Source organism: Podarcis bocagei, assembly GCF_964188305.1.
Source record: "Podarcis bocagei genome assembly, chromosome: 10".
Taxonomy (NCBI): Eukaryota; Metazoa; Chordata; class Lepidosauria; order Squamata; family Lacertidae; genus Podarcis; species Podarcis bocagei.
Window position 1 is genome coordinate 22,836,397 of NC_138135.1, and position 26,049 is coordinate 22,862,445.

The 26,049-nt window shown below is 41.3% G+C and overlaps 2 protein-coding genes and 1 long non-coding RNA gene across 19 annotated transcripts in view; 2 read left to right on the forward strand and 1 right to left on the reverse strand.

The window, feature by feature from the left end:
* Positions 1–20,816, forward strand: part of BICD1 (BICD cargo adaptor 1) — a 136,439-nt gene extending 115,623 nt beyond the window's left edge. For 5 of the 14 annotated variants that reach the window (XM_081212008.1, XM_081212022.1, XM_081212025.1 and 2 more), the window contains 2 exons: positions 12,158–12,233; positions 14,933–20,816. In XM_081212008.1, the coding sequence (XP_081068134.1) occupies positions 12,158–12,233; positions 14,933–15,017 (161 nt within the window). In that variant the 3' untranslated portion in view covers positions 15,018–20,816. Of the gene's footprint in view, positions 1–12,147; positions 12,234–14,932 lie in introns of those variants that run through there. The other 9 variants (XM_081212020.1, XM_081212024.1, XM_081212013.1 and 6 more) reach the window with 7 other exon arrangements.
* LOC308596815 lies at positions 20,491–24,043 on the reverse strand. The gene is made up of 2 exons (XR_014012711.1): positions 23,905–24,043; positions 20,491–22,252 (listed from the first exon to the last, which is right to left on the reverse strand). It is a non-coding gene; the product is annotated as an uncharacterized lncRNA (long non-coding RNA).
* Positions 24,044–24,212: 169 nt separating this feature from the next.
* Positions 24,213–26,049, forward strand: part of FGD4 (FYVE, RhoGEF and PH domain containing 4) — a 116,160-nt gene continuing 114,323 nt past the window's right edge. For all 4 annotated transcript variants that reach the window (XR_014012707.1, XR_014012708.1, XM_081212031.1 and 1 more), the window contains exon 1: positions 24,213–24,537. Coding sequence is in view for 2 of the 4 variants with exons in the window: in XM_081212031.1 (XP_081068157.1) it covers positions 24,360–24,537 (178 nt within the window). In the remaining 2 variants the exon portion in view is untranslated. The remainder of the gene's footprint in view (positions 24,538–26,049) is intronic.

The following is a 26,049-nucleotide window of genomic DNA, read 5'->3' on the forward strand; positions in this document are numbered from 1 at the left end:
GACTGATGCCATGTGGAATGATATCAAAATCAAGGTGCTTACAAGATCTTTTCCTACTGTAGTATGGAAATTACATGCCACATTTTTAATATGAGCATGTGCACTCCTAGTGCTAAATGTTTTTTGCTGTGTACTGTATAAGGCAATGAAAAAATCATTTTAAAAAATAATCTTCTCTGTCTGTTACTTCACTAACCTGTTGACCTGCTGGCTAGACTCTCAGTAGATTTAGTGAGGAATGATTAAAACACTATATTTTTTTTCAAATTCTTAAAAATATATCACGATTATATTTTAATTACAGGGTTTCACAATTATTCTTTGTATACATGTATTTGTTACATTTTGTAGAAGTGTAATAGAAATGCACAAATACACTACAGATGGACTACTTTTAACTGTCACTTGCTTTTGAGCAAGGCGTTCTGTCAGTTCTGTAAGTGAGCTATAAATCTCTAATAGAAGGCTTATCTGTTGTAAAGAGTAGAAATTGAGGAGATATTTGATTTTGTTTTGTAATTTAATGAGAAACTAATTCACACTTCTCAAACCATTCCCCAAACCAAAATTACATTTGCACACACCCAAATTCTACAGTGAAGTTCTCCAACCAATATAAATGTATTGGGGAAAATCTGCATACAATTTGCATATATTAGGAGGAAGAATATCCCAAAACGCTTTATATATGGGGAAATTGCTTGTAAAAATGTGTATATTAGTCAACAATGCATACAAACGTGTTTAGTAGAATAAATTTACACAAAAAGGCAGATTTCCCCCCATGAGAATAAGAGGAAAAAAACCTGTGTGGAAATGTGCAGCAGTATATTTAAGACTGGAAAAATGAGAAACTTAGAGAAATGAAATTGACAATTTAATTCATCCCTAGCAGAGGCATATGAAATCTATAGCCCTCCAGATGTTGTTTGACTCCAATTTCCATCCAACATGGCCAGATGTCAGGGATGTTTAGAGATGGAGGACATCATCTTGAGGGCCACAGCTTTCCCATTCCTGAAGTAGAACTCTGTATCTCAATCTTCATATCTTGCGGCAGAAAATTTCATAAGTTAAATATGCACGACAGAGCCAGTACCAGACTATGTGAGCATAATCTGGCTGTTGCTCCCTTGCTCCTCTTAGCTGTGGACAGCAGCACCCTCTTCTTGACCCATTATTAAATAACATAAACCATAAAAACATCAGGCACTGCAAATATGATAAACCACAGTTGTGTCTCCTAGAAATTATTTGTTGCATACGATTGAGTAGCAGGGGGTTCTCAGGTAGAATGTGCCAGCTTAAATGTCCGAATCACCTTTGCAATTGACCGCTATTTTATCTAGTTCTTTTCTCCTGATCTTCTTAGCTGCAAATGCATATAGTGCTACTTTATAAGTTACGAAGTCATCAGTATCAGTCAGCAGCCATTTCCCCCTTTCCACCTTGTTCGAGTGTATTCCATTCATAAACGGGTTTTATAAATTGGTCTCTTGGTTCTATATATAGCGGGCATTGCAATAAATAGTGGTACAGATCCTGAAACCGAGGCTCCAATACTTTGGCCACCTCTTGAGAAGAGAAGATTCCCTGGAAAAGACCCTGATGCTGGGAAAGATTGAGGGCACAAGGAGAAGGGGACGACAGAAGACAAGATGGTTGGACAGTGTTCTCGAAGCTACCAACATGAGTTTGACCAAACTACAGGAGCCAGTGGAAGACAGGAGTGCCTGGCGTGCTCTGGTCCATGAGGTCACGAAGAGTCGGACATGACTAAACGACTCAACAACAACAACAACAGGTCCTCTACACAAGGTTGCCCACACAGACAAAGTCTCTCCTTGTATTGTACTTTGCGTACCGACCATCCACCATCAGTTGGAATCGTAATTCTGTAAAAGCGATTCTTAGTGCAGCAGGTGGGAGCTTTGTCAGATATCTAGCTTGGATGTGCTCCATTTTGATAAGTGGGAACCATGGTGAACTTTTGGTAGCAGCAATTGTGGTTAAATCTCTTTCATTATTAGATAGATAGATAGATAGATAGATAGATAGATAGATAGATAGATAGATAGATTTATATACAGCCGTTCATCTGAAGAGCACAGCGTGGAAGCCATGGTGATGATTCTCTGGTACCTTGGCTCTGAGAAAGGACCACAGGCCCTTCATCAAAGCTAGACATTTGATCTTAGGGAGGCAGTTAAAAGGCTGAACTGCTGCTTCATAGCTGTGATGGGCTGGAGGGGCAGAACAAGTTGAAACTTAAACCTGGCAAAACAGAAGTACTGCTAGTGAGTAGACAATATGTCTTATACAGCCTGATTGGAAGGGAGTTGGATTCCCTATGATTAGGCATGTAGTTTGGGGATGCTCCTTGATCCACCGCTCTTGCCAGATGTGCAGGTGGTTTGTTAGTTTGGGCCCAGTGCTGCAATCTGTTAAGGTCATCTTGAATCCTGCTTCTGCCTTCTGTGACATTAGCTACCTTTCCTAGCTTGATGTTGTGAGGAGAATGAGCAGAGAAAGGCCTGACATATGGAATGTTCAAGTATGCCTGATATTTTATGTAGACTGACAATTGTGTAAGCTGATAACCATAGCAGAGTGGAGCTTGTCACGTAGCCATAGTGGTAGCTGCTGAAATGGTACATTGGTAATGCAACAGCTGATAAGAAAGAATGAATGAAAACTGCAGGCGCGATTCTGCAGCAGAATGTAACCAATCACAGCGTGCTGCGCCATAAGTTATATCTCAATGCCCACCATTTTTTGGTGGACTGGGGATCCTGCTGCAGCAGTAATAAATATCACCCTCCTGGGTGCTCTTCCTTTACGGATTGGTCTCAGTCAATTTGTAACAGTTGCATCTGAAAACGAACTTGGCAGTGTGGAGTTTTCCCACAACAGTGTCATGTGCAAGTTTGATGAGCATCTCCTCAATTCCTATATGCAAATCACTTATAAAGATGTTGAACAACAATGGGCCCAGGACAAAACCCTGCGGCACCCCACTTGCCACTTTCCCCATAATTATCAGGAACCATTAGTAAGCACTCTTTAGGCATAGTCAACATATGACCTCAAACAACCATTAAATAGTTGCTTTTTAAAAAGAAGTTCTTGAAGCTAACCCAGAAACTCCATCGGGTGCAGAATGCTGCGGCAAGGCTCCTTACGGGGTCCTTGCCGCGGGATCACATTCATCCAGTTCTTTACCAGCTGAACTGGCTCCCAGTGGAGTACAGGGTAAGGTTTAAAGTGCTGGTTTTGACCTTTAAAGCCCTATGCGGCCTAGGACCCTCATACCTATGGGACTGCCTCTCCCGGTATGCCCCAAGGAGGACCTTAAGGTCCATAAATAACAACACTTTGGAGGTCCCGAGCTTCAAGGAGGTTAGATTGGTCTCAACTAGGGCCAGGGCCTTTTCAGCACTGGCCCCGACTTGGTGGAACGCTCTGTCACAAGAGACTAGGGCCCTATGGGATTTGACATTTTTCCGCAGGGCCTGCAAGATGGAGCTGTTCCACCTGGCCTTCGGCTTGGACTCACTCTGACCCCTTATATGGGATTTGGTATATAAATTTTCCCTTGGCTTTTTTGCTAGCCCATGTAGGACCAGCGTGGATAGCTGGCACGGGTGAATACTAAAATGAGGCTGCATTTTAAGCTGTATTTTAAACCGTATTTTAATTAACTGGTTCCCCCCCATTACTTTTTATTGTAATTTAGATTTGGTGTTAGCTGCTCTGAGCCCGGCCCTGGCCGGGAAGGGCGGGGTATAAATAAAAAATTATTATTATTATTATTATTATTATTATTATTATTATTATTATTATTATTATTATTATTATAACTTAAAAACAATATAGAGTTCTAATTCTGTTGTCTGGGTATGAGAGACCTGATACAGTGTGGTTAGTGTGTGGGATACTTTGCTAACATCCCTTTCCTAGATTCAGGTAGGTAGCTGTGTTGGTCTGACGCAGTAGAAATATATAAAAAATAAAAAATAAAACAATTGTCCAGTAGCACCTTAGAGACCAACTAAGTTTGCTCTTGGCATGATCTTTCATGTACATGGACACTTCTTCAGATACCATCTGAAGAATGCATCTTCAGATATTTCAAACAAATCAATCATTGTCCCATGCAGAACATTGAAATTGAAAAACTACATAAAACTACATAAAAACTACATAAAACTACATAAAAACTACACAAAACATTCAACCCCCCCTAAAAACTCTGAAACCCCATTTTAAAATATACTATACTATAGAGACCCCTTATGCTGCGTTTAGAACCAGAATTGCATTTGCGTAGAAACTGTTTCTCAGGAGGCTAGTCCTGGCCTTTATAACCCTATACCTTCTTCCAGAAGGCAGAAGCTCAGACTGCTTCAGTATATACATGATGTTATGATTGTTATACAAATTAGGGAGGGGCACTCTTACAGGCTTCCCTCCCTCAAAGGATCATCTTGTAGGTCAGAGAAATAGGAAACAGAGGCAAGGCCAGGTAGTAGAAAGCAAGGCGGACTTTTTCTTTATGGGTCTATTTGCAAAGTCCTTCCTGCCCCCACCATGCAAGGAAAGTGAGGGACCTCGGAACAAAAATAGGGAACAACTTCTAAAACCTTTAGAAATGGTCCAGCCCCTTACCCAAAGAACACCCAAAATGTAATACATGGAAATGGGTTGTACATGTAAATGCTCCATTATGTTTCTGTAACATATTTACAAGTCTGTCACTCATATTTGAATAACGCATGTTAATTGCTTTCCCAGGCTTGCTGGAGCCTTCTGTTGAATTGGTGAACACCTTGGGGTCAGAGCTAATTGACAAAGATTGGCCCTTATTCAAATACATTATTCACTTTTGACAGGTCTTCCTGAGTGATTTGCAAGTGTAAAGCTTTGTTGTGGAGGAATGATGTTATCAAGAACTTCCTGCTACCTGTTCGGAGGGGTCTCAGAATTAAACTGGAGGCTCACTCTTGCTCTGTGCATTTGCCTGGTTCATGTTTTATCTGTACAACTATTTCAAGGCACATTTATCTACATGCACCCCAATTTTGTATAACAGGATCTTTTACTCCCAAAATGCATTACTTTTCTTATGCAACTTATTTTGAGCAGCAACATGGTAAGTGAAGTTCATTCTCTTAGTTGGAGATGCTTCTAGAGTCTGCAGGATCCTTGTCTCTCTGGTTATTATGGAACCCAAGGTAAACCGGTTTAGATGAGAATATAGTTACGCAAGCTTTACGCCAGAGGTTTTCCTCTTCCTATCACTTAATTTGGGCAAGATTTCTCTTATTAATGGGAACTTTCTTATCTTTAATAGCTTCCTTTATCCTGTTAGCCCACACACAGACATCCTATTAGAACTGTTCGCATCTTTCACAATTTGTGGTTCATATTTTATCTGAGCATTTGTCATAGTGGTTTTCAATAACCATCATCCTGACTTCCTGAAATGAAGCCATGTTTTGCTTTGAATCTCATTTATGATTATAGTGCAATTGTGTAGCACCCTGCTTGTGGTTAACGCTTAGCTGGAATGAAATATTCAACGCAGCAATAGAGAAATTAAAATAATAATTTATTTGTCAGACAAATAAATGATAGGCACAGTGGTATATGGTTACCAAAAGCTCTGCCCCCTCCAGCCCTGATGGCCAGCACTTATATTTCCTCAGCCCAGCCCCCTTGCTCCTCCTTTGGCTGCCTCTGTCCAATCAGCCTGGTTGAAATTCCTATTGGCTGTTTGCTAGAATCAATCATAAAAGATACACCCACTTCCTATTACCTTTTATGGGAGACAAAGAGCTATATTTCCTTCTATCCATAAATGGCAGACAAGTAGCCATATATCTTACATTTGCCTCGACAAGGCACCTTAATTCACCTTTTGCCCTTTTACCCCTACACTCCAAAACAAATGGCTAAAACAGATGGCTCATGGTTTTCAGCCAGCTGCTTTTCCCATTAGCTCTTGCCCTTTAACCTTAGGAAAATATGAAATATGTATGGTCAGTATGACCTTTGCTCCCAGCCTGTAATTCCCTTTTACAACTTTGAGGTACTGCTATAAATCAGGGGGGCCCTTTCCAGGAGAGCAGGAAGATAAACAACTGCCAAAGTACTTAGCCAGCTGCTTTATGCCTGGCATGAAACATACAAACATTTGCAAATATATCTTTAAGCTCATTTTAAAATACAGGTCTTGATCAGATGCCTCAATTGTAGACTAAGATACATTTGATAGTTTAAGAGAGATTTTCTGCACCACTTTTGATTTTCAGGCTACTCATATTTTGTTAAATCTATTCACATGATCAATCACCAGAGTTCAAAGAAACATTGTCCAGTTTTGAAATCACATTCTCTTGCGTTGTCTTGAGTGCAGGTAGAAGAAATGGGAACCATTTGCTTCTGGATTTAAAGTGACTGATTTGTTATTACACCCCAACAAGGAAAATTGTGGTTAGTCTGAACTATGGTTTATTGAAATAAACCTATATCAAAGTATGATTTCTGAACTTGGCTTGTTCCAATAAACTAAAGTTTAAACTAGCTGAGAAATCATGAAATGTTAGCAACTAGTTCTGAAATAACTTCAGAACTTCTTTATTAACAATTGGTTTTCTGAACTGCTGAGGAAACAGTGAAGCCCTTCTGTTCTTTATTACCTTCTGTCAACAACGACAACAACTTACTTATACCCTACTCATCTGACTGGGTTGACCCAGGCACTCTGGGTGGCTTCCAACATAATAAAAACACAGCAAAACCTCAAACGTTAAAAAATTCCCAATATAGGACTGCCTTCAGATGTCTTTGGAAGGTTGTGTAGTTGTTTATTTGTTTGACGTCCGGTGGGAGGTTGTTCCACAGGGCAGGTGCCACTACAGAGAAGACCCTCTGCCTGGTTCCCCGTAACTTCACTTTCCACAGTGAGGGAACCTCCAGAAGGGATTGGAACTGAACCTCAGTGTCTGGGCTGAATAATGGGAGTAGAGACTCTCCTTCAGGTATACATTATGTATATTATTGAAACATCTATTTCTGGCAAGAAAAAAAAGAGGAAAAACCTGAAATCTGGGGAGGAAAAAATGCAGTAGTGGATTATCTGAGCCTTAAATTTTTACTTAATTTTATGTGAAAATACATCCTGAGTCTTGAACAAAGGGCATTATAAACTCATCGGGGAAGAAAGATTTTACATCCATGGAGCAGAAGCAGGGCAGAAGCAAATATAATTTTAGTGCTGCCAGCCTCAATCAGCCATAAGCAGAGGTCTAGTCTAGTGTCTAGAAAGACAGATAATTTAAGGAGCCTATGAAACAGATAATTAAAGCAAGGAGACCAATATACCCTACAGGGAGTGCCACATATCCCCCCCACCCAGCATAATTGGAAATTCTGACCTGGGGGAAATATTCCTTCCATTTTACAATGAACAAATTGCTTTTATAGAATTGTCCAATGGCTTCTGCTTCTTTTGAGCTTTAAAAACAAGGCAGTAATTCTAGCACCTGCAAATACCTTGCTGAATGAGTGGTGCACATGGCTTGCTCCTCCTAGATTCACTTATAAAGGACAGAACTCTGAAGATCATAGGTCAGTTTGGGAGTCAACACATTAAGACTGACCCAAGAGTGACACATAAGCACTTTCTCATGTCTTTGAAGTGTAACATGAGAAATGCTTTTCACTAACCGGAGGCTTGCGTTCATCGTCTGATGTTACATTAAAGAATACACCCTCAGTCTTAATACAGTACAACTATGCAGTGACAGCCTGGTTCTCCAGCACCATTTCTGCTGAGTGTTGGCTTTGTTGCCACAGTTTTGTATTAATATATTCCCTCCCCCTTCCAAGTAATATTCTATACAGATTTTAATACAATCATCATGGTTCAAATCAATACAGTTTGCACTATGAGAGAAGAGTGAAACTAATTTACAAGAGGACTCCAGCTTCCTACAGGAAGATTGAAAAAGGCATTTTCTGTTCCTGCATACTGTAATTTATTCTGGGGGAGCAAGAACAGTTTAATTCATGCTAGTAGCAAATACTGCTACATTAACATAGTGTTATCAGCAGTATAACAAACAATGCCTGAGCAATGAGGTCAGCTTCTGAGGCACTCAGTATGTCACTGTACTTCTCTGCTTACGGAATGCCCTTCCAGAGAAGTTCTGTGTGGCCCCAGCTATATTTGCTTTTGGGTAGATAGCAAAAACACATATCTCTAGGAGGCTTTATGTGCTACATTTTAATAACAGTCTGCTGGAGGCTATTTTTTATTTTTTGAATTCCTGACTTATTGCTGATGGCTCCTAAATTGTTTGTTTTAATATTTGTAATTGTTCTATTGTTGATGAGGTTTATATTGTTATGTGCTTTGAGTATTTTTTTTTTTAAAACGAGTAAGTGTGACAAGTGGTCAGGCATATATCCAAACAACAGAGATTTGTCCAGATGAACAAGCTTGCACTCACATCTGCAAGATGTGTTGATGGTTACAAGGTTGGGTCTTGGGAGAAAAGATGAAACAGCTATGAGATGTGATTTGTCAATAGAACCTCAATGTATGGAGACTGTGTGTGTGTGTAAGTGTAAGAATGTAAGAACGTAAGATGCAGGGGACAAACAAGGGATGAAGGATATACCTTTCATGACCTCCTTGTAGCGCCCAGAGATATTGTCCAGAATGCTAGACCAGATGGACCTTTGATTGAGCACCACCCTCTCTAATAACAAACATAGGTGGTTGAGTGCTGACGGGATTTTAGCCAAAATAGGGCCACTGAGAAACAAATGGGAGGTCTCTGGATGCTGTAGTGTAGTGGACTCTGAAAGTACGCAGAAATACAAAATGTTTGTTAAACCTCACAAAGGGAATGCTCCTCCCAGAACAGCCCAGTGCAGTCTGAGCATGCTTAGTAGCCTCTAGGAGAGGCTTCCTCAACCTCGGCCCTCCAGATGTTTTTGGCCTACAACTCCCATGATCCCTAGCTAGCAGGACCAGTGGTCAGGGATGATGGGAATTGTAGTCTCAAAACATCTTGAGAGAACCCGAGTAGAGACTTAATATCACAAAACACACAGCAAAGATAATCCTGGAAATATAGGCTGTAAACCCTTTAAAATGTGCCCGTCCAGTGAGTCCCAAAATATCCATTTTAAAAGCTCTTTCCAAGCTATGCTACATACTAGTTTCAGAATCCATTCTGGTCTTAAACAAAATAAGGCTTTTTAAAACCTTGCTCAGAACTCCTCTCATAGTGAAATCCACATTTTTTTTGGGGGGGGGGAGAGAGAGAGAGAGAACAAGGGTTTGGTAATCCAATTCTTCTCAAGCTGAAGGGTGATGACATAGGCTAAGCCTGGCAGGACAGTTTATGTTTTTAACCCCTTCATGCATTAATTAGATTAATACATGCTAGAGCTATATGAGGCTTGTACCCTACGAAACCAACACTATAATATGGCTCCATATGGGGTAGATAGAAAAGCATATAGCATTTTAAAGTTTAATATTTTGCTGACAGCAAAATGAAAGCCTATCCATTTGTAAGATAATACACATTATTTGTATAGGCGGCTTTAATGCTTTTGTGTCTTATGGTCATAAGGGCAGAGAACACCTTGTGATAACCAGGAAATAAACGGTTACATTGCTAGAGCCAGAAATAAAAAGAAGGAAAACATTCTGAAGCCATTAATAGGTGACAGGGTTAAATTAAGACCTAATGTTAACAGATGCATCTTTGCTGAGTTTTATTTTCCTATACTAGACACAAATCCATTTAACATAGGACAGAATATTTGAAAGGGCAAGGAGGTTTGAAATGATTTGAGCTCTATTTAAACGATTGAAATGAGAGGATGATAATATACGTAGAACTAAATAATATTAGGGGTGGTGTCTGCTAACTTGGTATAATGCATGAACCCCAACTTCTCTTACTTTTGCTCTCATTTAATATAGCTAAGGTGTATAAAATAATTTCTTCTCACATGGAACAGGATTTTTTAAAAAAACATTTCTTATATAATAGTTATTATTAACGTTCATCATTTATCCAGAATATTAAATTTGTAAAGTTCCCAAATTCATAACTTTTTCTAAAAATACTGGAGCTTGCATAGGATTTCAACCTTGATTTTTTCCCCCTAGCAATAAAGTACACTGACCAATTCTCCTTTGTTTGGTCAAAAAACACTGTAAAGCTCCGTATGAAAAATCCAGCGGGTATATAACTTTTTGGAATCATGATCATGACTAGAATAGTTTCCCTATAAAGTCACCCCAAAAAAATAAATCTTGTTTTTGGAAACATGCTTTCTCCCCATTGTGACTTCATCAGTTCAACACTGAGTTCACTTGATAAAAAAAATCTTAATCTCTATTTTTTTCTACCCTACCTTTCTGCACAGTATTTCAAGGTGGCTAATAATTCTATAATAATACATCTTCTTAATTATATATTACATTACTCAAAGAATAACTCCCAAGCTCTGCCCAGCATTTCAGAGCATTTTGCAATTCAACTGTGTCGGTAAAATATCTTCACACATTGTGGCATGTAATAACCCTCCTGCGGAAGGTAATTTTTCTCAAGGTCATAAATATACTGCCATTCTCTGGTCCAAATACAAAATTTGCTTATTTCTGTGTGCCACTGGAGGGCAGTGTGGATCTCTAGGAAGAGTAAGGAATTGGAGGCAGCCTGGGTATGAAATAAGATGGGAAGGAAAGAAAAGAAAAAAAGAAAAGAAAAACACACTCTGAGTCACCAGAACCTACGTATAGTTAACCCTGGCCCATTAGGTATGCAGCAGGCGTATCTTTGCTGACATTCTGATTTCAAGTTACAGTTGTGTGAAATAGATGTAATGAGTGCTTTGCCACAAGCTGGGATTTTTGCATGCAGTCAACCCTGAAATGAGCTGAGGAATGACATGCTGAATAGCATCTTACGGTTTTGTCACATTTGAAATCTCATCTGAGAGAAGAAAACAGTCAGCCATGCACTTTAAGGCTGACATGAATCAGCGCCCAGTAACTTGACCAGGGGATGGAAAAAGAGTTTCACTATCTTCTGTGCCTTAGTAGTGTTTTAATCACATCCAAAACAAATATATCTGTGACAATGCTTCCATGTTTATTGTGGGATCAGTGCTCCTCAGGCATGGAAGTTTCACGCACCATTGTTGTTGGCATCAAAAAATCCATTTTAAAAATCCACATTTCATATGTATTTACCCTTTCTACAGAAAACCCCATTGCTGCTGTTGTTTTTAATCTGTTGCCAATAACTCACCAGAATTATTACGTCTCTGTCTGGAATACGAGTGGGGAACCTTTCGCCTTCCCAGTGTTGCTTAATGGCAACTCCCATCAGCCCCAGCAAGCCTGCCAGTAGCCAGGGATGGAGTTGGTAGTTCAGCAACATATGAATGGCCATAGGTTCACCACACATGGTAGTCTAGAAGCACCTTCTATTTTGAAGGGATCTCCTAGGGGCATATTGAGAATGTTACTATTTTTTTTGTTTGGGTAGGTTCTCAAGGATTTTTAGCCTCTTTATAGCACCTAGTGAGAATAAAGGGAGATAATCTATAATTCATAGGCTACATGACTCTTGCGTTTAATTTTTGTACAGTACTTGGAAATTCATATTTGAATATTTTAAAAGACGTAATTATGGCCATGTGCATACACTTTCCTGATAAAAAAATAGACATGCACAACACATTCTCATGTTGTTTTTATGTGTATGTCCGTAATAGGAACATAATACAACAGTATTAACAAAATATTTAATTATAATGGATTCAGACTTATCCCCTGCTCCCCTCAGCAATATGAAGAACTGCTATTGTTCATCATATTATCAACAGGCAGCAGTGTTCCTGCCAGATTTTGCAAGGATACAAGTAACCTTTTACCAAGTGGTAAATTGGCATTTGTGAAAGAACCCATAATGATCTTCACCGTTTATTCCGACCAGCTCTTAAACAGAGCACAAATTCCTCACTAAATCTCTTCCACCACCTGCCTTGTCTGTTTATAGCTTACTAACCCCTTGTGTCATCTCTTTGTATATATGTCTAATTTATCAGTTTCTTGTAGATTGTCAGCAGCCTGCTGCCTCCATACCGCCACACGGCTCACAACTAGCCAGGAGGCAAGACTGCCAGACTGTCAGGTAATACTTGGCTAACTCTTCTCTCTTCTCCTCTTGCTCTTCACTGCATGCTGTGGTCAGTCTGCCACGGACAACAGCCAAGCTTCCCACCCCACTTCTTTTCTATGCAGCTGTCACTCCTCACCCCACCTCCATTCCATCCTTCCATTTCTGAGTTTCTACATGGCTTGTGTTTTTTTTAAAAAAGAAAAGTCAAATATATATTTGATTTTTTGCATTAGTATGTGTGAATACCAACTGAGAGTCTAGCTAAAGCCTAGCAGAGGAAAGCAAGAAGACTGCTGTTGTGGTCTGCAGCAAGGACAATGTGTTTTAGGACAAATTATCAGCATCCTTGAAATGTCCCTCAAAGCAGAACAATTCAGGGATGTCTCATGCACTCAGTTACACTGAAAGCTCTTGATTAACATCACCATTCATTTCATAAGCAACCTTGCAGAGAGAGTCTGGGCTTGTTACTGAGTAACAGTTAATGACAAAAACATGGAAGGAGAAGTTCCTGAGACAGCCTGACTTAATTTTATTAAATGACAACCCGGCCATGAGGCATTTTTTGGCCACTCAGCAAAGTTCTGTTTCTTTGCTGAGAAAAGGGTGTTACAATCTAAAATCTTTGAGAAATAGATTATTTTTGATTTTGTTAACACAGTCCATGAGTAATGTGCTGCTGCCTTGCTATGATGGGATAGGGTTAGGATTTCTTAAGAATTGCAAAATAATTAAAGCTGGGTGTGTATGTTTGCTCATTGGGAGCTATTTCAGTCACAATGGGAGATTACTGGCCAAATTATAGGTGCTGTTTTGCAGTTCCCTGCCTCTCACAAGACCTCTTTTCAGCGGTTACAATTTAAGACCCATAACTTCTGAAATGTTCAGAAAATAATGTAACTTGATTTCACCTTTCTCATCAAGTAAAATTGTGTAACCTGCAAGGACAGCCTTGTGCCCTTCTCTGGAACCACCAACGAAAAACCAACAGCACAGGCTTCAGTCAGTTGGGAAATGGATGTAGTGAAATTAAGAAAAATGGATGCACTCTTAGAACTGCCACTAGAAAGCTTAGCTAATTCATTTTTTTAGTATTAATTGGTCCATTGAATCTACAATCCGTAGTTGGTCGGCTCAGAGTAAGATCTCCTTCATCCATGAGCTGATTGTGGAGGCCAATTTGGTCTGTTTCACTGAAACCTGGATGGATGAGCAGGTGGGAGTTGGTCTCACCCAACTGTGCCCACCTAGGCACTCAGTGCAGCATCAAGGCAGACCTAAGGATCAGGGAGGGGGAGTTGCTGTGGTCTATAGAAATTCTCTTTCTCTCTAGCCTCACTGCCAGCCTCACTGCCCAGCAGTCTCGCTGACAGAGCTGGTCTCGGAGGCAGTGTTGAGGACTCCCAGACTGCTGTTTTGGGGGGACTCCAACATCCATGCTGAGGCAACTGGCTCTGGGGTGGCTCAGGACTTCATGACTGCTATGATGACCATGGGGCTGTCCCAGCATGTCATCGGCCCAACACACATGGCAGGCCACACTCTGAACCTTGTTTTCACAACTGGACAGGAAGAGGGTGATCAGAAAGTAGAGAATATTTACATCAATCTCTTGTCATAATCAGATCACTTGCTGTTGAGATTTATGATTTTAGCACCTTCTTCCCACTGCTGAAGCGGGGGACCTATAAGGATGGTCTGCCGCTGGAGGCTGATGGGCTTCCAGATGGCTCTAGGGAGTTTTCTGGCTGCTATGACTGTCACTCCTGTTGAAGCCCTGACCGACCTCTGGGACATCCAAATGGCTAGGGCCATTGATACGATCGCCCCTGAATGACCTCTCCCACTTTGCTGAGCCTGCTTGGCTCCTTGGTATACTCCAGAGCTTAGCGCGAGGAAACAAGCTGGGAGATGGTCTGAACATATGAGTGGAGAAAAACTCCAGTCAAATGCAATGCTGAGGGCTCATCATTAAGCCATCCTCGTGGCAGTAAAAGCAGCATAGAAGTTCATGCATTGCATCTTTGTGTTGTCCAGCAGAGCTTTTTTGTGGGGGGTTATGGGGTTTGCTACATTCTGGCCCCAAAGAGGTGACAGAATGAACAGTAACTTGCTGTGACTTGTTTGTAAAGCATTTAGAGGATAAAATTGCTTGTTCCTACTAGGACATTAACTCCACCTCTTTAGAGGTGTCCAGAGCCCTGTCTAGTCCTGTTACGTTGCAGGAGTTTCAGTTGGGAAGGCTCCCTGTTTGTGAAATACTCTCCCCAGGGAGGCTTGCCTGACACCTTTGTTACATACCTTTAGGTGCCCGGAAAAAAACATTTTTCTTCCCGGCCTTTGGCTAATTAAACAATCTATGGCTTTTTAAACTGCGTGAAGCGGGGGGCGGTTACTGTTTTTGTTTGGTACTATGTTATGTATTTTTGTGTTTTTATATTGTAAGCTATCCTGTGAGCCTTGCATGAAGAGCGGTATATAAATGTAATAATAATAGTAATACTCTGACTTTTAAAACTTAAGATAATGTGTTTTCAGGATCCATCCTGTGGCTGCAATTTATCTTAACTGCTTTTAATGTTGAATTTTAAATTGTTGTAACCCACCTGGCACCTGCTGGTAACAGATGATGATGTTGATGATAATCGGCATAGCAAGAGTGCACAGAGACTTGGTGATATATTAATCATTCCCCCCCCTTTTATTTTCAGTCCTGATGTAGCTCTTCCAGAAGAACAGCCACATTCCAGCTCTCAGTGTGCTCCCATCAGCTGTCTACCTAAGCCTCCTCCTTAAGCCTAATCTTCATATGCAACCTAAGAGTCGGGGGGCGGGGAAGCCCCCACAAAGAAACTGAGTCGGGGTTCTCACAGCAAAGGTACAGTTTGCGCCGAAGGAACCATTAGGCATTGCTGCCTTTTTGCTGCATTGATGAGTCCGGACACATATCTATGGTCTTAAAACAACTGAGGATGTATGGAAGAGCACAAAGTACAGTGCCCGAACTGTTCAAGAAGATCATTTAAGGTTCCTCTGGTTACATCCAGATAATCACGGCTACAGTTTGGATGTCAAAACATGTTTGTCCCAGCCATTTGGCTTGTACTGCTAATATGCTGGGAAGTTAAAACTACTGAAACAAAACAAAGAAAATGTGTTACAAAACCTGATTTTGACAGTTGAGCCACAGCCACAACTCTAGTTTTTCTTTATGTGGATTAAAGGGTGTTAAATATCTTTGTTTTCATTTTATCATATTTGCACCATGAGTTTATTAGAAATACAGTCCATGCCGTGTGAATGTTTTTCTTCTGGGTTGTTTTTGTTTTTTTTAAGTGACGCAGAAATAGTTTACCTAGGGTTTTTGTTTTGTAACTGAGGATTGTTCACTTGGCCAAAGTGTGTGGCCTGGTGTTCTCTTTTTCTTAATTGCACAAAAAATGTTGAAAGTGTGTTGAATTGGAATGTGAACTTTGGGGGCATTGCAGAAAAAGCTGGATGTGCCTAAATCCCGTTGAAATAAATAGGCACACGGTGAAGCACTTGAAACCCACCAACATCAACAGAATTCAGGCACGTCTAACTTTTCCTGTATTGTGCCCATTGACTTGTACTTTTCTGCTGCACTGGTATTGTTTACGCACTTATTTTATAACTAATATGATATTAGCTGCTGGTTGTTGTTTTAATATTTCACTAGGATCTGATTAAGCTGAAAATGGGTTTTAGTGAACAGTGCATTTAATAATTGTTTCCCTGTGGTTAACCTTTGTGTTTTGGGGAGGAGCTTGTTTTGTTTTAGGGACTTCCCTCCCTCCTTTTTTGCATTTCAGATAAGCTGATGACTTGGTGCTGCTCATTTTTCTGTTTGGTATCTGGACAAAAAAAAAAAAGGAAATGAACTTGAAGTAAACATGCTGTGTTATATTATAACTGAAATGTTCAGGATGTTCTTCACTTGCTGCTCCCAAGTTCAGTGTTAACCAGGTTAAAGCCTTCCCTTGGCAAAAGAAAGTCAAGGAAAAAAGAAGAGGTAACTAAATGTAACAAAAAATAGTACATTTCCAGCTGCATTGGGTGGTGAATTTAGCTGTGCAGGTGGGATTGATGTCTTGGACTGAAGATAATTGTTTTAAATTATTGCTCTAGTGCATTTTTTTCCTTGCCAAACCCCCCAGCTACTATAAAGATCTATCTCATTGTCAGTTTGATGACAAATACTCAGGTGACACACAGGAAGCAGATTCTGTTCCTGCACTGCACAGCGTTCCCACTCTTAAGAATCTCTCCTTTAACAAATGTTTTGAGGAGCAGTGAGTATAGAAGAAAACCAAGAATATTCAGATTTATTTTGCACATTGCCTGGCAGCGAGTCAGACTGCTGACTAGGCTTAGAGTCATCACTTTTATCCATCTGTTGCATTCCCCAGATACAATTCTACCCATCCGTGCTAATTAGCAGAATTCTTGCTCTCAAACAGGTAGCCTTAATACATTTAAAATAAGGCCTGGACAGATTCACGTCTCTTTGTCTTTCCTACTTGTGCAGTGTTCATATGATCCACAAGGCAGAAATGTGAAGATGTCCTGAACCATGCAGCAGCCTTGACATAAATCAAAGGCAGCTGGGATAATTTGGCCTAAGCCATCTGAATTTGAGAGAAAGAAGATGATGCATTCATTACCAAAAAGAAAAATAAAGGGAGGACTTTAAGACAAGGATAGTCTAGATGGCCAATCATTGTGCCTAACAATCATTACAAAACCAGTAACCAAGGTGCTAAAAAACAGAATAGTCCTAAACAGCAATTCCTGTAATAGAATCACAACAGAACAGCTGAGCTTTTGTAATGGATTAGAGTTTCAGAGGTAAAAAGTAATTTAGCAGTGGAATCTACAAGCCACTTGAAAGCAACATATTTTGATCCTTAAGGGCAAATATGTGGTACTTTGGGGACTTAATTAAACAGCAATGCATTGGCTTTAAATGGCTTGTGACTGATAGTCAAACTTGTATGTAAGTCTGCTGTTAGAAACCTAACAGTGCTTTGTACTCATTTATCCTTTTTGTTTCCATGTTCCTTATCTTGTGATATGTTTAACATTTTAATACTGTATCTTATCCTCATATTCTTATGTAACAAGTGAATGTCTTCAATTCTTTCATGTAAACAGCATCTAGGGCTGCCACCTCTAGCTTTAGATGGGGTTCTTTCATCAAATAAAATTTCTAAAAACCTAATAAGTGGGGTGAAGGGAAACAAGGAGCCTTGTGACAACTTAAGAGACCCAACACATTTATTTTGGTGAAAGCTTACACCAAATGTTGCACCACAATGAACGTGCTTGCCTTTAAGGTTCTATGCGACTTTCTGTTGTTTTGCTGCAACATGGACTTAACACAGCTAACCTTCTTAAAGCTATTGCACAGGGGTCTGTGATTAAACTAAGTACCTACTAGTCTACTGACACGGGAATCCCATTGAGGGGTAGAGGTGGCAACCTTGTTGGCATAATTTTGGCAAACACTGAAATGAGCCCTTACATGGAGTTTGTTTTGTTTTTCAGTTGGGTACGATCTACTCTAAATTATGCATGATGATTTCAGACAGAAAGAGAGAGCTAAGCACATGCTTAAATCTCATTCACTGAAATCGATATGCCTTAAAAATGCTTAAAATTGGTTGGAACATGCTCTTTATATCTAATTGATTTTATTAAGGATATGTTTCAGCTAGGCCAATGTACCCCTCAGAATACTGGGTCTTGTTCAGATATGAAAACATGAGCGTTGCTGCTTAAGCAGCACTACTGCAACTGCCTCTTATTCTTACCAAACATCTTTTAGAACTACGAAGATATTATTATTAAAATTATTCCAATGAAGTACATTAATGGCTGCAATCCTATGCATACTTACCAGGAAATAAACCCTACTGAACAAAGTGAGACTTGAAAGTAAAAAATGCATAGGATAGCACTGTTAAGCTTCTGCCCTAAGCACATTTGCTCTGACCTAAGTTCCACTGAACTCCAGGGAACATACTTCCAAGTAATTGTGTTGAGAATTTCAGTTTTTCTTTCTAATATATATTGCAGTTGGGGGTAGGGAGGTTATTCTTTTGAAATGTTTATTTCCAGAGCATTCAAAGTACTGAAAATTATAATTTTGGGTCGCATCGAAAGAATAAAAAATTGAATGCAAACATAATAGAGCTCCAATGCAGAGATGGTCATGAGTACCCCGCAAAGCGATGAAGTTACACGTTCCTATCTATATCAGAAGATGAGAATGCACTTGTTCACCCACACTGTGCAGATGCAAATGAGAGGTGGGGGATTTGCTATGGATTTGCACCCACCTCCATACATGTACCCTGTTTTATCTGGACGTGAAAATATCCAGTGCTGACCTTCATTCATGGAAGGCAAATATATAGACCTGCACTTTCTTCCCTGTGTGCTGTGCAGGTTAGTATGCACCACACGTTTCTGGATGTAGGAAGGCTGCTGCATTATGCCTGCAGTAATGGCTGGGTCATAATTATGTCAAGATTAATTACTAGAAACTCAAGGTCTGAGTGCAAAAATGGTAGAATACCTACCAATAGTTCTCAGAAGGCCCCCTCAAAGCTATATATAACCCAAAGGGTAAGGTTTAGTCATGAGAACCTACAAGTCTACGAGTGGAGTGGTTTCAAAACAAGTCAACACTTTGCTAACAAAACTTGCTTATCTGGATATTACTGGTATTAGTAACATTGGACCTTAAACTTAACTATGGCAGAGGAGTGGGACAAAAAATAACTATTGAGTAATCCTGTACTACTGAAGCCAGAAAGGGTTCAACCTGGTATCTAATTCAACGAGATTACAAATGATCTCTTTCTTGGTTGGTTCTTTTCATCTGGTGACTGTTTGACTTTAAATTATGTTATTTCCTTTGTTTATAAAGGTGTCCTTTATTTCAAAATTCCAGGTACTAAGGTACATTAGAATCCAGGTACATTAGAAGCACAGCCATTTCCTTATTTATTTCTTGCTTTAAAAATAGACTTTTTTCTTCCTTCAAGGTTTCTTTCAGTTGTTCATTTCTATACCTAAAAGGGACATATAGTAATCAGATTTTTTATTCCATATATTTAATTTTTTTGGTTCATATTCTGCATAAAAGAAAAAAAGAAAAGCAATTAATTGCATTCAGCCTTAAGGCAGAAATGCATCTAAATATGCAATATATTTAAAAGCTTGCATGATGTGATTTCATGTACCCTTTCCCATAACCCTGATGATGAAGCTGAATAATTCTTATTTCATGAGATAGTCTTTCCCGCTTACTGCATATTGGAAATGCACGTCCAATATAACTTTCATCAAGAGACGCACGGCTTAAATCCTCATTGCATTTTAATCTCTCTCCCGCAGAGCTCTTGATAATCCCCTCTATTAAATCTGAAGGTAACAAAGTGATAAATTGACAAGACACAAAGGAAAAAATATGTTGCTGCGAGTGGAGATAATTTGCTGTCAGACTCTGGAGGGATGGGGGCCTTGTGTTTCAATTAGTGTCTTGATATGAAGGTACATGTGCTGCTCATTATTATTATTATGCACTGATTGTTTTGATTTTTTGCAGCATAAACAGATTTTGTTTTTATTGCAACTTTGACTTTATTATTATATCTGTTTTGGAGATTTGTCAGAAGTGTTTGGTACAAATGTTAGGTAAACAATCTTGCTAACCAGCTCTGGAGGGTGGGGGTGGGGAGAGAAAGAAGAGTAATCTAGCTTTGAAAACTAATTTCTTCAGGGGTATGGCTTTGTGCACCATATCTTTGAATTAGACCTAAGTACACCTCACTAGTTATAGACCTAGTGCTTCAAACCCTGTGGTTTGACTGTTAAAGGGTTGATTAAATCAATCCTTTATATGTAAAGAGAGAGAGAGAACCTTAAAATCCTGATGTTTTGTGATTTTGTAATCTATGAATGTTCCCCTTTGCATGAAAATCCTTATCTAATTAACCACACGAAAGGACATACTGTGTTATACTGTATTCCAAATGGTTTTAAATAATGGTGCAGTTTGCATTAAAATACAATTTGTATACTGCTGTAAAAGTCGGCTGTTCCTAAACTAAACTGAAATTCTGTTGTAAAGCCTTTTTGAGGTTGAATGGAGTATTTCTAGATGGTGGAGGATACAGACAGATGTGCTAATTGACTTAAAGGTTGAATGTCAGAAACTTTTATTGTGTTGCAATTCTGATTTTAAGACAAGAGTATTGACCAATTCTGGATTCCAAAACAACTCGTTTTGAAGGCTTTGAATTATTGCCATGTCAAACTCTCTCCCATCCCAGTCTTGAAACTGTAGACAATCCTAGAAACATTGCTTTGTGAGGGAATCATGTGCTTTTACATGTGTGGTATTATCATGCGGGTTGAATGGTTGGGAAAATAAGACGCTCCAGAACTGAAGAAACTAAATTAGAAGCTAATATACTGATTCTTATATCATTATGTTCCGATTAAAATTATGGTGTAATGCATAACTATCCCAGTAAATAAACTGGCCATTTTTTGTTCCTTGAACTTTGTGCTGTATCTGTATTCTTTAGTATGTCACTGTGTGTTGCTGTGGTCTGTGTGTGCCCACACCTCCGATTCTCTGAAGAAAGGAAGGAAACAGGACTCTGCAAAATCATCAGATGGCAGAATTATCCAGAATATCAAATTTTGCCTCACCCTGGTGAGAGAGCAGCAAACCTTTTTAGATTTCTCTCTTGTGTGACAGTTATTAAAGTTTCAGGCAATAAAACCACACAGCACACTGAATTATTGTATGCATCTTAGAATGCCTGGTTTTTTAAAAAAGTATTGATTTGGTGCCTGAAATTTGTAAAGTAGGCAAAAGGCACACCTCTTTATTGGTGGTGCCAGGACACTACCAGTGAAAAAGCACTTGGAAGGCTTTGGAAGAGGACCTTGACATAAGATCTTGACCACAGAGAAGAGGCACTCCTTCTGACATTTGGATCCCAAGCCATTTAGATATTTTAAGGTAAGTACCAGCACCTTGAAATCGCTCTGGAAATGAATACATAGCAATTTTTGTGTGTAATATGAATAAACCTGGCTGTTGTAGTTGAATTGTGGCAGATAAATTCTTCAATAATTGGAGTTTCTCAGTTGTATTCAAGGGCAGCCTCATGTACAACGCCTGACAGTAATTCAGCTGGGAGGTTACTGGAGCATAGATTCATCCCCTTGAGATAACTTAAGCATCTTAAAGGACATAAACCCTGGCCTGAAAATAGGCACTCCTACTCTGTTCCATTGCTGCCTGCACCCATGGACTGGTGATGTGCAATGGAAGACCTTCAGCTCTTCAGGCTCAGGAGAAGGTGCCCTGAGGGTTTGGCCCTATAGGCCAGGGGTCAGCAAGGTTTATCTTGCCTGGGCCAGATTGGTCCCGTGAAGATCTCTCTGTGGGCCAGATCATGTGTGTCCCCGCAATTTTCGGCATCTGCGCATGCGCAGACATGATTTTTGGCACCGCGGAAGCGAGTCCCTGCACCGTGCCGGTTTAGCACCGCACGCAATGCGGCTTGTGGGCCACAAACTCTGTGGGCCACTTCTGGCCCATGGGCCTTAGGTTGCTGACTCCTGCTATTGGCCCTGGTGATCTGGGAAGTTCATCAGGGGACTTCTGTCTAACAGCCTCAGGTGCAATGGTATTCCTGTATTCAGATTCAGGGCATGGAGCTGGCTGCTGAATATAGGGATACCAACAGGTGCCCCTGCAGCCTCCAACTCAGTGCCCCTCTGACTGCTAGATTCAGGGGTCCCAATAATTCCTGTGATGGGGATCAGAGCTATGCATGCCACTGGCCTGTCATGCAGTCTCAGGTACACTGGGAAACACTATCATGCTGCCAATGTTCAAGTAAATGTTCAGTCAGCTTCTGTACTTTAAATTGAAGATGGGGAGTAAGATCTTGTCCTTTGCCTCAGGAAGCAAGGGCTGCCTGTTCAAAACATTTTCAAAAAATAATCAAAATTCAGCATCAAGGTAACTAAAATTGTGTATAATTCTTCCCCCCCCCATGTACAACAATCTGACTTGTGAAATATGTATAAATTATGCATATTAAGCACTTTCCTTAAATTGCAGTCCTGCTCTGCTAGGCACAGGAGATCTAAGCAGCAGGAGAACGCTGAAACATAACCCTCTGGAAATCCTGCTTAGTCACCATTCTGGCTTCTGAAATGTCACCTGTCAGAGTGTAGAGGCTAGGGCATACTCTCTGAACAGCTACCAACCCTAGGATGGTGAAATCAGTAAGAACTGTTCTCTTCATTGCTTAGATCACCTTGAGGAAGCCTGGCCCAGTCTTTATAACAGGGGTGAGGGAGTGTCAGCTGACCTGCTGTGGTCCTCTGTTGGTTATCTACTGTGCCTGACTTCTCTGTAGCTTCCTCACTTCGGGCAGGGACAGGTGGTGTTGCACGTAATCTGTGGCTCATGTCCTGTGACCCTGACACCAGCACTCAAAGTGCTGTCTTCTAGCCAATTTTGCAACAGAGACCTAGGCAGGATGGTCACAGCTTTGCAAATAGTTTCTGGAATTGTTTTGGAGCTAGATACCTGCTTATATCCCAGTTGGCCATTGTGAGACCAGGAGGCTGGACTAGAGGGGCCCGAAAAATAGAAACCACCTATTATTTATTTCACATTTCTAACCAGCCCTTCATACCCAAAGGGGGAGCCAAGGGCAGTCACAAGAATAGAACAAGCAATTAAAAACGGCAGAAGAGACCTTCTGGGTCAGACCAAAGGCCTATCTAGTCCAGCATCTTGTTCTCACAGTGGCCAAATAGATGCCTGCAGGGAGAACTTGAGCATAGCTGTCAACTTTCAGATTTGAAAATAAGGGATCAGCAGCCTCACCTGTCCCACAGACAGTCTCTGGGATATCTAACAATCCGGGATAGCAGCGGGAAATGGCACTGGAATAAGGGAATTTCCCGCCAAAAAAAGGGAAGGTTGACAGCTATGAACTTGAGTGCAACAGCAACTGTCCCCACCTGCAGTTCTCAGCAACTCTTATTCAGAGGCATATTTGCCTAGACAGTGGAGGAATAGGTATTGCAGACAGCAGTAAAAACAGCAGTATAAGGACCACAAACCTGAAGAATAATAATAAACAGAAGACTGGAAACGGCTTCATTATTTCCACCATTGCCTTGGACCAAAAAGTGGGCCGAAATGGGAACGAAAGGACAGAGAAGCACGGTGCAATGTCTGGCTGTTAATCAGACGGTAAGGTGGTTAGTTGTGGGCCGGAGTCCTGCGCTGCAGTGCGTTGGACTAGATGCCCCTTAGGCATCTATATTATCGATTCTATAATATCAAGTGGAAAGCATCTTATTAAGTAGGCGCCCCCGTCCTAGGCACTCGCGGGAGTCAATCCAACGGAGCTCAGCCGGGATTTACCGCAGAGTAAACCGAGTCGAGCTGTAACAACCCTGGCATAAGAGCCCGCTTAAAAAAGCCCGCGTGAAATCCGCCCGCGGCCGACAGGCTCTCAGGGGCTGCAACTCGAGCAGAACTTTCGTAACAGCAGCGCGCGGCTGCCTCGCCTGAGGAGGAAGGGCGGGCTCTCCTCCCCTGTCTCACCTGGCAGGTGAAGGAGCTCAGAGCCGAGAGTGCGCGCGCCTGCGGCGGAGGCAAGGCAACGCCGGCCAGGCGCGCGCTTCTGGCGCCCGGCCAGATTTGAGCGGGAACTTCAAGGCGGCCAAAAATCTCTGCGCGCCTCTCTTTCCTCCTCCTCGCGGGCGGCGTCTGGCGCTCGGGCAGAGTTGCGACACCAGGCGGGGCAAAGAGGCAGGCGGTGGTTTTCTCCGCCTCCCTATCTCCCGACGCCCCTTCCCGCTTTGCAAAGCGCCCCACAGAGCAGCCGGAGGAGCAAGTGGCAGCAGCCGCCGACCTCTCTCAGCCTGTAGGGGGCGTGGGAAATGGCCGTGGCCATTCCTGTCAGGGGCTGAGGAAGGGCGGCTTTCTGCCCGCTGCCTGGCGTCTGGTCTCTCTCTGCCCCCTTTCCTCACTTGCGCAGCCGGCGGCGAGAGGGGAAGATGGAGGGGCCCGAGAGCATGGGCTTCAGGCGGGTGGCTATCCGGAGGAAATCCAGCCCCAGCCTCAGCAGCAGCGCCTTGGTCTTCTCCCAGGCCGCCGCCGCCGCTTCGCCTCTTTCCCACCCGGAGAGGAGGAGAGACGTTGCCAGGGAAGCGGCGCCAACAGCGGCAGCAGCAGGTACAACTCGGGCTTCACCTTTGGGCTCTGAGCCGGGACCTCCCTTCCCTTCCCTCTCCTTTCCTTCCTGCGGTTTGTTGGCTGTCCTGGCGTGGCCCGTCGCGCCCAGCAGCTTCGGGTCTAAGGTCGCGCCGAGGGAAAAGTAAAGTGCAGCAGGAGTTGGAAAGGCGTACTCTGCAAAACTGCAGCTGGGCTGTCTCCCCACACACACCGGGGGAGACCCTGCGGCCAAACTTCCAGAAGTTGCTGTGGGGTAGCCCTCTCGCAGCAAAATAGACGATAGTATTGTACTATTGCAAATATACATGCACTCATAGATCAACATAAAGTTTAGACTTCAATATGTTGTAAGGTGTGGTGTCCCTGGCCAGAGGCAGAAATGCTTCTGAGTAATAGTCGTTGGAAAATGCAAGAGGGAAGAGATCTCTCTTGCAGGCTTCCCACAGGCATCTGGTCTGCCACTGTGAGAACAGGATGCTAGAGTAGATAAGACTATTGGCCTGATCCAGCAGGCTCTTGCTATATATATATATATATATATATATATATATATATATATATGTATATGTATGTATATATATATATATATATATATATATATATATATATATATATATATATATTTGAAGGGCCAGCTGCATTTTACTGCAGAATCCCTTGCCGATACAGTGTTCCCAAACACACCCTCTCTCTTTGTATAAACTTGGCTGAATTCTTAAGTAAACTTGTTTACGATCAAGTTCTGTGTCCTCCCCACTTTAGGTATGGAAAAAGAGGAGGGAGCTCCATGTTTTGTTTTTGTCCGATATTGGTGCCATTGCATGTTTGGGATGAAGTTTTGTGCAAGTATACTTTTAAAATTCTAAGGTGGTTTTAACTCTCGCCCACTGAAAGATGAAAGAAGTCTCTTATGCCAATTGCAAGTTTTTAATTTAAAGTGCTTACTTTTTCTAATTTGTGTGGAACACTTTTTTCTATCAAAATAGTGTGAAAATGTGTTGTTGTCTATATGATTCTGTTTTGCAGTGTTAGTCCTATGCATGTAAACTTTAAAGTTCTGTTTTCTTTCCTGGTAAAGAGGACTTCTTTGAAATAAAAATTCTCCATCCCTCTCACACCTTAGCAAACCTGCTTGTTTTCAGTGAGCAAACCATCTAGAACCAACAAAGATATCAGTGGAAGATACTTTCTGCACTCTAGGTAAATGAACATAATGGATGCAGAGATCCTCTGAGCAATCATAGGTTTCTATGCCAGGGTAGCCAACATGCTGACCTCCAGATGCTATGGACTACAACTCCCATCTTCTTCCACCATTGACCATGCTGGCTGACACTGATGGGAGCTAGAATCCAACAATATTTGGAGGGCCACCGGTGAGCCACGTTCACTGTACAGTGGTACCTCGGGTTACATATGCTTCAGGTTACGTACGCTTCAGGTTACAGACTCCGCCAGCCCAGAAATAGTACCTCGGGTTAAGAACTTTGTTTCAGGATGAGAACAGAAATT